This window comes from Dipodomys merriami, unplaced genomic scaffold (genome assembly GCF_024711535.1).
Source record: "Dipodomys merriami isolate MVZ:Mamm:240054 unplaced genomic scaffold, mDipMer1.0.p SCAF_1120, whole genome shotgun sequence".
In the NCBI taxonomy this organism is placed as follows: domain Eukaryota; kingdom Metazoa; phylum Chordata; class Mammalia; order Rodentia; family Heteromyidae; genus Dipodomys; species Dipodomys merriami.
This window is the reverse complement of record NW_027202406.1, coordinates 166,513-182,908: the sequence shown is the minus strand read 5'-3', so window position 1 is coordinate 182,908 and position 16,396 is coordinate 166,513. Positions and strand designations below refer to the sequence as shown.

The following is a 16,396-nucleotide window of genomic DNA, read 5'->3' as shown; positions in this document are numbered from 1 at the left end:
GAGAGTGTGGACAGACATGCCCCAGGGGTCAGCCCCGCACGGCCCCCCCACCCCGTCCACACTCGGTGGCTATGATCCTGCTGTCTGGAGTCCAGAGGTAGCTGCTCGCTCCAGGTCATCCTGGTTATATAAGGTTGGTTTTGGCTGTGTGGTGCAACCCAAGCCCTAGGGGGCTGTGCCCTAGGGTTCACTCCGGGCCACTGAGGTGGCCTTGATGCTGCCTGTGAGGTCCATGATAGAGAGTTACTCCAAAAGCCAACCTCAGGGTAACGCAAGTGGCCCCAAGAAAGGTAAGTACAGGGGTCCCACTGCAGCGTGCTGCCTACACATGGTAGAAAACAGATGCTGGCCCAGATCCTGCTTAATCGCTGGCATTGAAGACCTAAGGCAGTGGAGGGATCCGTTCAATGAGGGAAAGGATCTTAACTTCTCAGTTCACTGGCCCATCCAAAATAAGTGCTTGCAGTGGTTGATCTTCCGATGACAAAATGTGTACAGGAAAGGATAAAACCTACTTCCTTTGTTGTGACTGACACAGAGATTACTGACACTAGAGATTACTGGGACCTCCACATGGGAGAGGCCAGACAAGAAGCCTGAGGCCAGACTCTAAAGGAACCAGGGTCTGGTCCGTGAATGGAGATTGCTTCTGTTGGCAAAGCCCTACTTAAATCAGGATTTAGTAGTCAGGCTTCTCCAAATGGATTTGTTCAATTATGCAACTTTTACCCTTCCTTTTTGCTCATAAGCAACCATTCTGTGTTGCCCAAAGCATTGGCATAGCCTAAGGTCTTTTTCATCTGGGAGATTTGCAGATACTTCTAGAAGAATTAAAGATGTACTATACAGTTTTAATCACCTTCATCAGCCTTCTTTTATGCTAGTAACTTATATCATAAGTTATACACTTGTAAAAGTGCTCAAAAGAAACATAAAGAAACAACTCTTTGACATAATGACAGGTATATTTTGGATATCACATGAAAACATAGGCAAAAACAAATTAGAAATAAACTAGTCGGCCTACATCAGATGAAAAGACTACTCACCTCAATGGAAGGCATAGTCAAAATGAAAAGGCCATCTATGGAGTGTGAGGAAATATTTGGTCACTGTCCAAAAATATGAAGAAGCCAAGTAATTCAATAGTATAAGAAGTACTTAAGACCGGCAAATAACTTGAATAGACATTCTTGCAAAGAAGATGCAGAGTTGACAACAGGGCTTATACAAAGATTCTCAATAGCACCTCTCATGTGGAAGTTGCCCATCAACTCCACAATCCGTTATCACCTCACACTTCCTAGAAAGTTCCTTCACTAAGACTAAAAATAACAGGTATGGGTGGAGACGAGAAGAAAAGGGAACCTTGCACACTAAGCGTGGGCACTACCATTATGGAAAACAAAAATGGTGACCCTTCAAAAACAATTGAAAAGAGAATTCCATATGGATAAGCAGGATCATTTCTGAGTATTAAAGACAATTGAATCACTATATTGAAGAGATGTCCCATCTTTACGTTCATTGCAGCATTATTAACAATTTCCTACAGAAAGAAACAATCAAGTATCTATTGATACATAGAAACAGAAATTGGGTCATCTATACATATATGTTATATATACAACAATATACATACGGTCATTCAGCCATAAAAAGGCCGACCCTAACACAAGATAAAAACTAACCTGTTGTGGCAGAGTACCGCACTGGCTCCTGGAGAGGCACCAGAGCACATTTGGGTACTGAGTAGCTTCCCGTCCTCACGCTTGTGATGGTTCCACAGCTAACTCACATGTGGGACTTTAAGTTTGTACATATGAAATATATGTGGATCGTACGTCAATTACACCTCAAAGAAGCTGTTAAAAAACACATCTACCTTGCTGGGATGCCAGTGGCTCACACTTGTAATTCTAGCTACATGGGAGGCTGAGATCTGAGGATCACAGTTTGAAGCCAGCCCAGGCAGGAGAGTCCATGAGACTCTATCTCCCATTAACAAACACAAAAAGCTAGACCTGTAGCTGTGAGTCAAATAATAGAGCACAGTCCTTGAGCACAAAAGTTCAGGTACAGCAGCAGGCACTGAATTCAAACCCAAGCACACGAGTGTGTGCATGCACACGTGCCCACGCATGCGCGCGCACACAAACACACACACACACACACACGAATGAAAAGAATCTACATGGTCATTGTATCACAAAACTCCCAATCCTCCTCTTCTTCTATAGATTTAGCTTCTCTCAAGCCTTGAGATGAACAAAGGCTCAGGAAAAGAAACCAAAACCAGTCACCCAATGCCGGCCAGGGTTCCACGGCCCAGGTGCAGGGTCCCCATCCCTGGGACAATGCAGTAACAGTGGGTAGCCAGGATGGGGACCATCCAACCCAGGAAGCCACTTGGTACATTCTGGGACAAACCAATAGGCTCCTCCTGCCCACTAAAATACTTGCGGTTACAAGTTAGCTAGCAGTGGTATTTATTAAAGTGAGTCAAAGTTCTATCTTAATGCTTAAGATAACCTAATGAAAAGGCATCATTTTAATGTACTAGGTGTGTCGTGATATATGAGGTTTAGTAAAACCTTTAAAGGAGTAAAAGTCACTTGTTTTCTGGCACAAGGTATAATCGATCCTCCACAGGGTCCTCAAGGGTCACTCCACTGGGGCAGAGATGATCAGGCTCCAGTGGGCTGGCCAGGGACAGCGGGAAAAGCTAGGGGAGGCTGGAGAAAACACATCCGTTTCCAAGAGAATATAGATCAGTGACAAGAACTGGAAGCCCAGCTTCAGATAATTTGGAACCTACTTAGACTAAAAGTATGCTCACTGATTACCAGAAATTCAAGATTATTGGCCATTCTGCCACTTGTTTTCTAAATTTAGCACCATGTTTAACATACTTTTAAAAGTCTACCACAAGCTGGGCACCAGTGGCCCACATCTGTAACCCTAGCTACTCAGGAGACTGAGATCTGAGGATTATGGCTCAAAGCCAGCCTGGGCAGGAAAGTCTGAAAGACTCTTATCTCCAATTAACCACCAGAAAACTGGAAGAGGTGCTGTGGCTCAAGTGATAAAGTGCCCACCTTTAGCTGAAGAACTCAGGGACATTGCCCAGGCCCAGAGTTCAAGCCCCACAACTGACCCCAAAAAAAGAGTCTACCACATAGTTCCATGAAGAAAAATGAATACACTGGGGTCAAGCCAGAGAAGGCAACCTACTGTATTCAAGATGGACTATAAATTATGAATGTCACCTCTTTCAGGGACATCAGGTAGAAGAAAAAACATAGAATTATAAGAGTACTGAACCATACAGCTGCCTGGACCACTCACAAGTCCCATCCTCCATTTCTCCTTCTAATACTTTCCTCTGCCTTAAATTCTGCTTTACGCCAGGAACCGTTGGCAAGAGCTATAGATGGGGTGTGTGCAAGTGTACATACGTGGGCTTATGTTTCTATGTTGAAATGGGGATTGGTGTCCATAATTCTCACAACCTAGGGACAAAATATAGGAAAGAAATGTGTAGGATTTTGATTTTCTGTGGACTTCTACATTGCCAACATCAAACACCACATTGGTGCCACCTCAGAGTCAGGCAGCAGACACTGTGCAGCGCTTGGCTCACTTTTCTCACAGGACCTTCTGAAAAGGTACTTAGATTTCTGTTCTGACTGAACTGACACATTGATCATTGTTTCTATGCTCAAATTCTAGGCTTTGGCATAGAGGTGATCATGACCAACTGGCATTAAATACATACTCACTCTTCAATAGAGAATGGTCTGTACTCTAAAGAATAATGTCCCTTGGAAGTGGTGCTGTGGCTCAAGTGGTAGAGTGCTCTCCTTGAGCTGAAGAGCTGAAGGACAGCGCCCAGGCCGAGTTCAAGCCCCACGATCACCAAAAAAAAAATAAAATAAAATAAAGTCTCTGTTAAGTGTGTGATCACCTGTGAATGCATCTCATCCTCATTCCTAGATTCACATGCAATCACTTGCCTCCACATACCTCCTATTACGTTCCATCCATGCAATCAAATGTGTATTTGTCTACCTACCAACTTACCATCCATTGTTCATCCACTGATCCATCCACCCATGAATCTACCATCCATAAACCCATCACCCATCCATCATCTTCTATCCATTCTCCCATCTACCCAACAATCTATCCATCCACTTATCCATCTAATCATCCACCAGCCCATCTTATGCCCACCTGTCTTTTCATCATCTACCCTTACATTCACCTATCCAACCACCCTTGATTCATCTACCTATCCAACCACCCTTGCGTTCATCTACCTATCCAACCACCCTTGATTCATCTACCTATCCAACCATCCTTGCGTTCATCTACCTATCCACCACCCTTGTGTTCATCTACCTATCCAACCACCCTTGAGATTCATCTACCTATCCAACCATCCTTGCATCATCAGTCTTCAAGTTTTCTTTCACCCTCTGAATACATTTGGGTATCTCATAGTCATTCTTAGATTCACATGCCAATCATGTGCCTCCTGCTATATTCCAGCCATGTCTTCATTTATACACCCCTCCATTCAGCTAGCCACCAACCCATCATTCATTAACACTTTCTTTATCTGTCCATCATGTATCCACCCATGGCCCAGCCAGCCAGCCATCTACTCATTACCATCTACTCATCTATCAATGCCTCATCTATCATTTCATCCTCTCAGCCATCTTGCATCCACTCATCTTCTAGCTACCCATCCATGGGAGGAACTACTAATCATCTTCCCACACATGCATCCATTCATCCATACCCCTCATCCACCCAAAAGCATCATCCATCACTCCAGCTATCCAAGCAATCAGCAGGCTCCCATCATTTCTCTCACTCTTCATTCCTCAGTAAACTCAGACATAGAAACAACCAGACACCCAATCCTCCATTTCACAGATCTAACCACAATCACATATTATATGAATTTTACAATCAGCCTGCCAATACAGAGATGATTACCATGATTTGATTGGTAGCACAATGGATCTTTAAATCAAATTGGAGGGGATTAATGTCTTGACCATGTTGTAATGAATACACTGTATCCCTCTGTTATTTAAGTTTTTTAACTTTTATCATCCATGTTTTATAGATTTGAGTGTGTGATCTGTCATGTTTGCCCATATATGTCCCATACCTAGGGACATATATTTTAATTTATTGCAAACAGCATTTAAATTTTTAATTCCCAAATGTTTGTTGCTAGTATGACTTTCAAATTATTCGTGGACATTGGCTTTGTATCCTAAAGCCATGCTGAACCCATTTATTTCATTTAAAACCCATATTTGTAGCTGGATCATAGACCACTCCACATGAATAATCTGGTCTGTAATTAATACAAGCTTACTGAGTGTACTTCTCTCCCATAGCCTTCATGTCTTCTCACACTGGAAGAAAATTCTGAAATAATGTTGAAAAGAAGCTCTGAGGAGCCAAGCAATGGTGGCTCATGCCTGTCATCCTAGCTACTCAGGAGGCTGAGATCTGAGGATCATGGTTCAAACCCAGCTGGGGCAGGGAAGTCCATGAGACCATTATCTCCAATAAACCACCAGAAAACCAGAAGTGGCGCTGTGGCTCAAGTGGTAGAGCACTAGCCTTGAGCTGAAGAGCTAAGGGACAGCGCCCAGACCCAGAGTTCAAGCCCCAAGACTGACACAAAAAAAAAAACTCTGTGTGTACAAATGTGTTGATCTTAATCCTTGGAAAATCATTTTTCACTACTATGAGTGATAGTAGTATAGTAGCTGTCAGTTTTCTTAAGTACCCTTTAAGAAGTTAAAGGAAAGCTCTCATTTCCTGGTTCACTAGGGAAATGCTGAAAACCTCCTTTTCTTGATCCATTCATCTACCGAGGGGCATCTGGGTTGGTTCCATTCTTAGCTATGGTAAATAATGCTGCAATAAACATAGTCATGCTGGTAGCTTTAGTGTGGTCTTGTTTGTGATCATTTGGGTAAATGTCCAAAAGTGGGATTGCTGAGTTACCGGGGAGCTCTGTGTGGAGAAACATAGGTCCCATGGTTTCCCTTATTTCCAATAACTAGTATATGTCTGAGACAAGCAGAAAAGGTCAGATAAGTTGATGTTAGGGAAATGGAACAAAACAGGGGCATACTGAAGTAAAGTAAGCCCCTTAAAATACTTTTCTATCTTTCTCTCTTTTCCATTTTTCTAATAAATAGACGCCATTAAAATATTTTGTTGTTTATGATGCAGTATATATCACAGAAATCTTGTTAATGCTTTCTTCTGCTTTTTCCCTCTCATCTTAGTATTAGATTAATTCTATATATCTACCTTCATGTTCTCCGATGCCATTCTCAATTGTCCTTAAAATACATCTGGTGAACTGTTTATTTGAGATATTTAACCTTAAATCTCTGTAGTTTCCACTTTATATTGATATGTCATATATGTGCATATTTATTACAATTATATTTTCCTTTAGTACTTTTATATATTTACAGAAATGTTTTTAAAAGTTCTTTTTTTGGCATGCCACATTTTATTATTCATTCATAATCATGTTGGTAAATGGACAAAATACCAGAAGAAAGTATTTATAATATGTACATAAACATATATATAATTCAAAACTGCTAAGGACTAAATAGTTCTTTTATACAAAGAGTTCTTACAGGACTGGGAAGGTGGCTTAGTGGTAGAATGCTTGCCTTGCATGCATGAGTAAAAGTTCTTCTCTGCTGGTTCAAAACCAGTTTACACTGAATAATTTTTACTTATGTATGGACCACACTTTCTCATTTTTCATCTAGCTTCTCACAGTGCTAGAGGTTGGAAAGAATATGTTGTACAGAATTTGAATTCTGATATTTAACTTTGAAAAGTATTGATTTTTAGTTTGTCAGGTACTTTACTTGGCTTAAAGGAAACCCTAACATTTCCTTCCCTGTGGTAGGTCATAGATGACGTCTCCGCTCAGTTCCTTCAGTTTCCTATTGTTCCTTTCCATTGGATTTCTTAGAATTGACAGGCAGGCAGACAGACAAACCGACATGCACACACACAGGGCACGGGGAGGCAACAACTCCATGCCTATTTAGAAACTGTTTCCTCCATAAATCAGTTCCCTCCACGTTTCTCACCTCTTCTTCAGAAATTTAAGATCTACTGGGAGAAAAGGAGAGAATAAGTAACACTGTTCAAAAAGAAATGTACTCAATGCCTGACATATGTAACTAACCCCTCTGTATATCACCTTTGCAATAAAAAGTTCTAAAAAAATTTTTAAAAACTTCCACAGAGTGACCAGCAGATACATCATTAGCGTCTTCTCTGCACTGATCCTGGAGAGTAGGGTAGCCCTGGAGATGCTTGGAAGCTCATTTAAAACCAGTTTATTGTGATCTAGAAACACTGGTGAATCCTATGTCCCTTCAACTGCCAGCAATAGATGATTGCAAACCTTGTCCCTTGGGTCTGAGCTGTAAAAGCAGGTCAATTAATGTGCACACACAGTCCTTCTAGAAATAATTGGCAAGCCTGTGGTTAGCCACAGGGAAGGCCTGGGAAATGCCAAGCTCCCATTCTACCTCTTAGGTCTATAGCTAGTATTTCAGCTAACTCTCTGACAGACTAGTTAGACATGCATTATCAGCTAGGAACAAGAATTTTCTGCATAGATGTTAGAAGTAACGCCTCACTGGTTTTTATCAAAAATATGCTTACATTTCTAATAAGTTGACACCTTTGATGTTGGGGAGGTGGTGGTGGTGCTGTTATGTTATCTTTAGGAAGTTGCACAAAGGAGCTTCGACTCAGCCTGTTAATTCTGAACACAAAGCATCTTGACCAGTGTTGCCCCTACATTATCATCCACTCTATCTCTTACAAACACTCAGATCCTTTCACATTTCCAACCCCATTTCCACCTGTGTACATTGAATATTCACCCACCATTCCTTTCTCCATTCAAAAATAATGTATTTGTGACAGACAACTCTTTCTATGCTCAGATTCCAGCCTTAGGCAAATGATTGTCCATGACATTGAATATTTATTTTCTCTTCAAGAGAGATGGGTTTTATGCTGGGGAATAAATACGTACTCAAGTTTTTGATTATGCTATGGATGCATCCTAACATCTTCATTCTTAAATTCATATGTCAACCACTTGCCTCACGCACACCTTGTTATTCATTCATCGATTTATCCCCACCTATCCACCCAGCATTCGTTCATTTACCCACCCAATCACTCATCCACCTGTTATTAATCCACATGGCCCATCCATTCTCCTATCACCCACCCACACACCTACCCATCTATCCACCTACCCAGGCATTCACCCATCCATCATCTATTTCACCCCATTCCTCCACTAGCCACACACCCATGCATCTACCTACTTTTCCACCCATCAGCCATCTACAAATCCCTTCATGCTTGCTCACTGTTGACCCCCACATCCTCCCCTCCATACCTTTCATATTCTAGCCATATTTCCATTTTCCTACTTTCTCATACCCTTCAGCTCCATTTTCTCAAGTCATCTACATGGCCTACTAACTGGGAGTGTGGTGCCCAGAGACAAAAGTGATGCAAATTGCCACACAAGAAGAGAGCCAAGGGGCTGGGAAGGTAGCTCAGTGGTAGAGTGCATGCATTGCATGCCAGAGGCCCTGGGTTCGATTCCTCAGCACCACATAAGCAAAAAGAAAAAAGCCAGAAGTGGCGCTGTGGCTCAAGTGGTAGAGCACTAGCCTTGAGCTGAAGAGCTGAGGGACAGCGCCCAGGCCCAGAGTTCAGGCCCCATGACTGGACCCAAAAAAAAAAAAAAAAAAGAAGAGAGCCAAGCAAAGATGAGTCAGGGCTGCCAGGTGTCATTTCTAATTCCTCCCCTCCCATACTGGGTCCTGGAAGCAATTGAGGTGAGCACTGAGGAACCTTGAGGTGCTCTGGATTCAGGAGCTGGGACTGCCAATCTCTCCACTGCTCTCCCCATTCTGGCCCTACTGTCTCCAGAATAAAGCTGAACCCCTCTGCCCATGGCACTTGTCCATTCGACCCAGTGCCTGCCAGTTATCTACTGAATTACATGGGCTTCTCAGGTGTAATCTAGGTAAAGGGATATTTCCCATAGCCCTGAAAGAGGGCTCTGTACCAGGACTTCAGAAGTATGCTCACATGATCACAAGCATGCTGGCTCAGTTGCTGGTGTGTTGTTCACAGCTACAGGAATATTGAACACGATTGCAAACATGTTGAAGTCATGGACATGTTGAGAAAAAACAGCCAAAGAGAAAGCATTTCAAGAAGATGCCCAGATGCAATATGGAGGCTGCACAGCCTTGACCAATCAGGAAGTTACCATGGAAATGAGAGTCAGAAAGTGTTAGGAACAGAGCCCCTTCCTCACTGGAGAGCTGATACCTCAGGAAGTATATGTGGGTCCTGAAATGAGAGGGGTTGGAGCATGGACAGCCCAGTATTTACACTAGACTCTCGCACCCGGCACACACTCAGCCACAGCCCACCCTCCCTTCCCTGACTTCCCCGTTGACATGAATAGTAATGAATTTCTCCAATGGTATAAAAAGAGTACCAAAGAAAGAGGTTAATAATTTGAAATGGACACATGGCTTTCTAATTAAAATGCTGATCAAACTGGAGGCTTGTTATGGAATCCTCAAAATTGCAAATGGCCATGAACTCTGCCTGAGAGCCAGCTGTCCCCAGGTTGGAAGAGCAGCACAGCTTCCCTTAGCACGCCCTTCCTGTCCCACGCCACCGGAGCTACATCCCTGTATTTCCATTTTCTGTGTGTTTTGTTTTGGATTACTTTACATGTACTCACCCCATCTTTATTTCTCTGATTCATTATTAACCCTATCCGGGAGCCACTTCAAGAGTTTACATTTGCTCTTATCATGTTTATTTCTCTACTGAGTTACCATCTGCTCCATCATTATAAACATATTTCACTTAAAGTTCTTGAAGATCATTATAATACCTACTTTAAGGTAATTATTTGAACATCTTGGTCAACTCAACGATTGTCAGTTGTTTTCTGTATGTGGTTCACGTTTTTCTAGTAGCATTTATTGCTAGACATCATGAATGGATATACCATAAGTTCCTCTAAGAGAGGTGAATTGTGTTCTGGTAGACAGTCAGATCGAGGGGCAATCTAAGGAAATGTGGTCTTACATTTTGTTAAGGGCTTAATGAGATGTTTTGTTAACATTTGATCTTAGTCCAGAGGCAAATGCCCTAGTCTTGTGACGCAGTCCGGTGAGGGCGTGTGGGCTTCTGTGGCTGCTCATGTGACACAGTCTGGTGAGGGCGTGTGGGCTTCTGTGGCTGCTCGTGGACAGTCTGGTGAGGGCGTGTGGGCTTCTGTGGCTGCTCGTGGACAGTCTGGTGAGGGCGTGTGGGCTTCTGTGGCTGCTCATGTGACACAGTCTGGTGAGGGCGTGTGGGCTTCTGTGGCTGCTCGTGGACAGTCTGGTGAGGGCGTGTGGGCTTCTGTGGCTGTTCGTGGACAGTCTGGTGAGGGCGTGTGGGCTTCTGTGGCTGCTCGTGGACAGTCTGGTGAGGGCGTGTGGGCTTCTGTGGCTGCTCGTGGACAGTCTGGTGAGGGCGTGTGGGCTTCTGTGGCTGCTCGTGTGACACAGTCTGGTGAGGGCGTGTGGGCTTCTGTGGCTGCAGAGAAGCTCATGGGGTGACTGCCAAGCCCCTCTCATGTGGCTTTCAGACTCAGTTTCTCTCAGGGGAGGAGGCAGATGAAACATCTGTGGGCTCTTTGCACCTTCCGGAAGTATCTTGGCCTTACGTTTTTGAATTCTTATCTTTTAAGGAGAGTGTGTCCGTCCATGTCCCGATCCTGGGCCCATAGTTCCTTGTGTTCTCTGGAACATTTATGTTTCATTTCCACTGGCACTGCTGGCCATAGTCTCTGTCCTCAGATGCCAGAACCAACAGGCTTGTGGCCTGAAGATATCTGCTAGCAGCCATGCACCCTAGCAATCACAGAATTCACTCAGAGGAAAAGTCTGTTTAATGACTGAAATATTATTTCTTTCTTTCTTATTCTTTACTTTATTTCAGTAGCACTCTTGAACCATGCCCCAGCTGAGGACTCAAATCTTTTCTTTTAATTGAACATTAGTTTTATTGATGAATATATAGCCAAAAATGTAAAGTATAAATTCTGTCAATCAGAACTGTACCTATGTATTTTTAATGTTTTAAGTAATTGCCCAAAGGGGTTTTGCTTTCAGAAGCCAGGTGATGAGTACAATGCATCTTGATCAATAGCTCCTTCCATCGCTCTCCCTCCCGTTCCCCACCTCATCCCTACCCTCAAGTTCTGTAATTCAGTTTTACATAAAGTACATTGAATATAATGACCACCTGGTCTCCCTCCACACAAGGAACTCAAACCTTTAAGGCTTACAACCTCTTGAGTTTCTGGCTTGTTCTGATCACTGTCCAGTATCTGATAAGTTCTCGTTTTCAAAGAGCAATTTTTAGAAAAAAAAAAATTTTGATGTAAGCCCTGGAATTTGAGCTCAGGATCTGGGTGCTATCCCTGAGGGCTTTTGCTCAAGTGCTCTATCATCTGAGCCACAGCTCTACTTCCTAGAAATTTTCATGTTTTTCTTATAAAGATTCATGAGCTATAGGAAGAGACCTTTCTCTTTAAATTTCCTTCCATAAAAATTCTCTAAAATACTGAGCCGTGTGCCAGTGGCTCACAGCTGTAATCCTAGCCACTCAGGAGGCTGAGATCTGAGGATCACGGTTCAAAGCCAGCCAAGGCAGGAAAGGCAGTGAGACTGTTATCTCCAATAAACCACCAGAAAACCAGAAGTGGTGCTATAGCTCAAGAGGCAGAGTGCTCGCCTTCAGCTGAAGAGATGAGGGACAGCACCCAGGCCCAGAGTTCAAGACCCATGACTGACAAAAAAAAAATCTCTGCCTACATTTTACTTTAAAGAAGAAAGACAGTAGAGCTTCCTGATGATCTGATTATGGGGCTTGGGGGCAAGAGGTTACCCAAGGTTGTGGTAAAGTCTGAGGCCCATTAGTTGCAAGCCCCAGCAATGAGGAAACATAAAGCCTTGGTCAAAAGTTGGTTTTAAAAAACTGCAGTGCAACAGTGAGATGTACACGTCGTTGTGTTGAAAAACGAACTTTACAAATCTGGCGGGGGCGGGGGGATATGGGAAGCAATGAGAAGGGGAGGAAACAAAGGAGGAGGCAACAATGCTTGATAAGAAATGTACTCATTACCTTGACCATGTAATTGTAACCCCTCTGTATGGTATTTTCACACACACACAAAACAACTCTGCAGTGAGCTGTGCACTGGGGGCTCACGCCTGTCATCTTATCCACTCAGGAGCTGAAATCTGAGGATCACAGTTCAAAGCCAGCCTGGGCAGGAAAGTCTGTGAGATTCTTACTCCAAATAAAATACTAGGAAAAGTAGGAAGTAGCACTGTGGTACAAGTGGTAGAGCATTAACCTTGAGCACAAAGAGGGTTAGGGACAGCATCTAGGCCCTGAGTTCAAGCTCCAGGACTGGCAAAAAAAAAAAAAAGAAAGAAAGAACAACAAAAAACCCTGCAGTAATTCATCTGACTCAGACTAAAAATTCACATGTGACTCCACATGAATAAAATTCAGTGTATATATACAAATAAACACAGAGACAGAACATTAAGAACACCAGAATATCAAGAAAGACTATCGCTGCATGAATTTCAAGTATTTTGCTCTTTAAAAAGGATAATTACATTAGAATAAAATACATACTTACCAGGAAGAATTCTATGGTTCTTCTTTGAGGATTTGAGTCACGGGGAACAAGAGCAACCAGGAGTGCATGTCAGTCAGGAATCTGGGCCCCCTTGGGGGTTCCCGAGGCACTGGGGCCCATGCTTGGATGGACCCACTGGGCCCAGGTGCCCTCCACTGCTGGGGTTTGTAGAGCTGGCTCTCACAGTATCTTGCCTTGTATTTCATCTCTAAGAGCACATCCAACAGCAATTCTTTCTGGCATCAGAGGACCAACGGCAGGCATGTGAACACATTTATGAGTCCCAGCTCAGGTTGAGTCTAGAACCACCATCAGCAGGACTCCACCACCATTTGGAGCAAGGCCCTTGTGCTGGACTCAACTGTAAATGCTTCCCCTCACGTCACCCAAACCCTCACCCTACTTCCCACAGGAACAAGGAACAGGACTCATATGGGGGGATAGAAAATGGTCAAAGTTCCTTTGCCAATCATGTCACTAGCCTTGGCCTGGTGTTTTCCAAACTAAGGAACTAATTGGCAGAATAATCATCACACCATTCATTTATTATGGCAGTGCCTTAGACATACCTGGTGCAAAGATGAAAAGAACAAGATGCTCTCCTCACCAGCAAGAGGCTACAGTCTAGTCTACAGTGCGGAAAAAAGCCTCTATTAGGAGAAGGCAATACAAACGAACACAGACGAGACAGACAAACCAACATGGAGGGGACATAAAAGCCATCAGGGGAAAAACATGCATGTCGACAGGAAAGGGACATACAAGCCAACATGGAGGGGAGAAACAGCACAACATAAAGGAGACAAGACAGTCAACGCTGATAGAACAGACGGGTCAACAGGGAACTGAAAGTCACATCAACTAGAAAACAATGGACAAGTCAATGTGGAGGGGATAGCCCAGTCAACGTGGAGGGGATAGCCCAGTCAACGTGGAGGGGATAGCCCAGTCAACATCAAGGGACAAGGACGAGCCAACATGAGGGAACAAATGTGCCAAAACAGAAGCCAAAGAGTTCCACAGATCCCCTCTAGAATACGGCTCAGGCCAGGAATAGGGCCTGGGGTGATGGCCAGAGTCCCTGCATCTTGGGAAGATTTGTCCCAAGAAGCTGGCTGCCTCTCTCTAGGGACCTCTTGAGGTCTCCATCCTAGCCACTTCTTTCAACCACACATGCTCACACACCCTGACCTAATCCTGCTCGGAGGAAATTCCAAAGAGCCTAATTTCCAGGGCTCTTCCTAGTACACGGAAGTTCCCACACCCAGAGCCACAAGTGGTCAGGAAGTGGCCGACTGGCACTGTTGTGCACTAACAAGGGAAGAAAGAGCCGTCCTGGTCACTCACACGCCCACAGCATGCCTGCATAGTAGATTTTCAAAGGCACTGTTAGAATGTCACCTTCAATGTACTACAGCCTGGAAACAAACCATTCTCAGAGACTGTGCTTATAGAAAGATCTGTCCTCCTGAAGCCCCAGTCTCCTTCTCCCTCAGCTTTCTAGCTCATCTGCCAGCTGTAGCTCAGACAAAGGCCCCTATGACCACAAACCCACGAGCCCTGCATTAAGGGAAGACAGAGCAGGGGGCTGTGGAAAGGGACACACTACGCTGGATGAAGTCTAGTATTCACTTAGCCCTTGAGTTCAGTCTCTGGATCACTATGGATCCTCCAGGACATTCCCTGGTCACCCAGTTAAATGGGCTGGGGGAAAGATGATTGCCACAGTGAGTATCAGCGTGTTACGGCTGTCTCTGAACAGAATGTGTTCTGGATCACTATGGATCCTCCAGGACATTCCCTGGTCACCCAGTTAAATGGGCTGGGGGAAAGATGATTGCCACAGTGAGTATCAGCGTGTTACGGCTGTCTCTGAACAGAATGTGTTCTGGATCACTATGGATCCTCCAGGACATTCCCTGGTCACCCAGTTAAATGGGCTGGGGGAAAGATGATTGCCACAGTGAGTATCAGCGTGTTACGGCTGTCTCTGAACAGAATGTGTTCTGGATCACTATGGATCCTCCAGGACATTCCCTGGTCACCCAGTTAAATGGGCTGGGGGAAAGATGATTGCCACAGTGAGTATCAGCGTGTTACGGCTGTCTCTGAACAGAATGTGTTCTGGATCACTATGGATCCTCCAGGACATTCCCTGGTCACCCAGTTAAATGGGCTGGGGGAAAGATGATTGCCACAGTGAGTATCAGCGTGTTACGGCTGTCTCTGAACAGAATGTGTTCTGGATCACTATGGATCCTCCAGGACATTCCCTGGTCACCCAGTTAAATGGGCTGGGGGAAAGATGATTGCCACAGTGAGTATCAGCGTGTTACGGCTGTCTCTGAACAGAATGTGTTCTGTGGAGCAGGACCTGTTCAGCCAGCAGGGAGACCGAGCAGGGAGCTGGTGCCATGCAGGCTCAGCTGCAGGACAGAAGTCTCCTGAGTGCAACTTTGACGTCTTTGTTCCTCAGGGTGTAGATGAGGGGATTCAGGGTGGGTGCCACAGAGGTGTAGATGACAGATACCACCTTGTCCCTTTGCAGTGAGTAGCTGGACGCAGGGCGGATGTAGGTATAGATGACCGTGGAGTAGTACATGGTGACCACCAGTAGGTGTGCGGAGCAAGTGGAGAAGGCACGCCGCTTGCCCTCTGCTGAGCGGATGCGCAGAATGCTAACCACAATGAGGCCGTAGGAGAGCATAATCACAGAGAAGTTTCCCACGGCCAGGATCACGTCGGCGGCGAAGGCCATGGCCTCGTTGAGGCCCGTGGGGGCACAGGAGAGCTTCAGGAGCGGGGGGATCTCACAGAAGAAGTGCTCAACCACGTTGGAGCCACAGAATGGCAGGCGCATCGTGAGGCTAGTATTCACACAAGTGTTGGTCAGGCTGATGGCCCACACAGCAGCCGCCAGGAGCGTGCGGGCTCGGGCGCCCATCCGTGCGCTATAGTGCAGGGGCCAGCAGATGGCCACGTAGCGGTCATAGGCCATTGCCGAGAAGAGCAGCAGCTCTGCCCCCATGGACCATGTGAAGAAGAAAAGCTGGGCCATGCAGCCCCCCCAGGAGATGGTCCTCCTGGCCACCATGCAGCCCAGCAGCTTGGGCAGGATGGTGGAGGTGCAGAGAATGTCCACTGCAGCCAGGTTGGTCAGAAAGAAGTACATGGATGTGTGCAGGGCTGGGCTGGCACTGACCAGCACCACAATGAGCAGGTTTCCCAAGAGGGCAGCAGTGTAGAGGCCGAGGAAACCGACGAAGAGCAGCGGTCGCAGGTGAGGAGCTTCTGAGAATCCCAGGATGAGGAACTCAGAGACCAGAGTCTGATTCATCCCAGGGCTGGTGTGTGACCCAAGCAAGCTTGGCCCGCTGCTCTGTCTTGGTGGCTCCATCAGGAGCTGGAGAGAAAGCGAACCAGTTTCAGCTGGTTCTACAGAGCCTACTCCTCATGTGACCCATTCAGAGACAACATTTCAAGCACTATGATGAGAGAAAATCAGAGTCTGGGCCACCACATATTGCAGGAAGAGTCACCATTTAGGGAATG

General features: G+C 45.0%; 1 protein-coding gene across 1 annotated transcript; it reads right to left on the bottom strand.

Moving 5' to 3' along the window:
- Window positions 1–15,266: 15,266 nt before the first annotated feature.
- On the bottom strand, window positions 15,267–16,181 carry LOC138822579 (olfactory receptor 13G1-like). Its single transcript, XM_070015398.1, has one exon. It carries the CDS (start codon window positions 16,179–16,181, stop codon window positions 15,267–15,269), a length of 915 nt encoding a protein of 304 aa, XP_069871499.1.
- Between the last annotated feature and the right edge of the window lie 215 nt (window positions 16,182–16,396).

Coding starts and splice junctions, on each gene's coding strand:
- LOC138822579 (XM_070015398.1), bottom strand. CDS start 16,181: ATGAATCAGACTCTGGTCTCTGAGTTCCTCATCCTGGGATTCTCAGAA.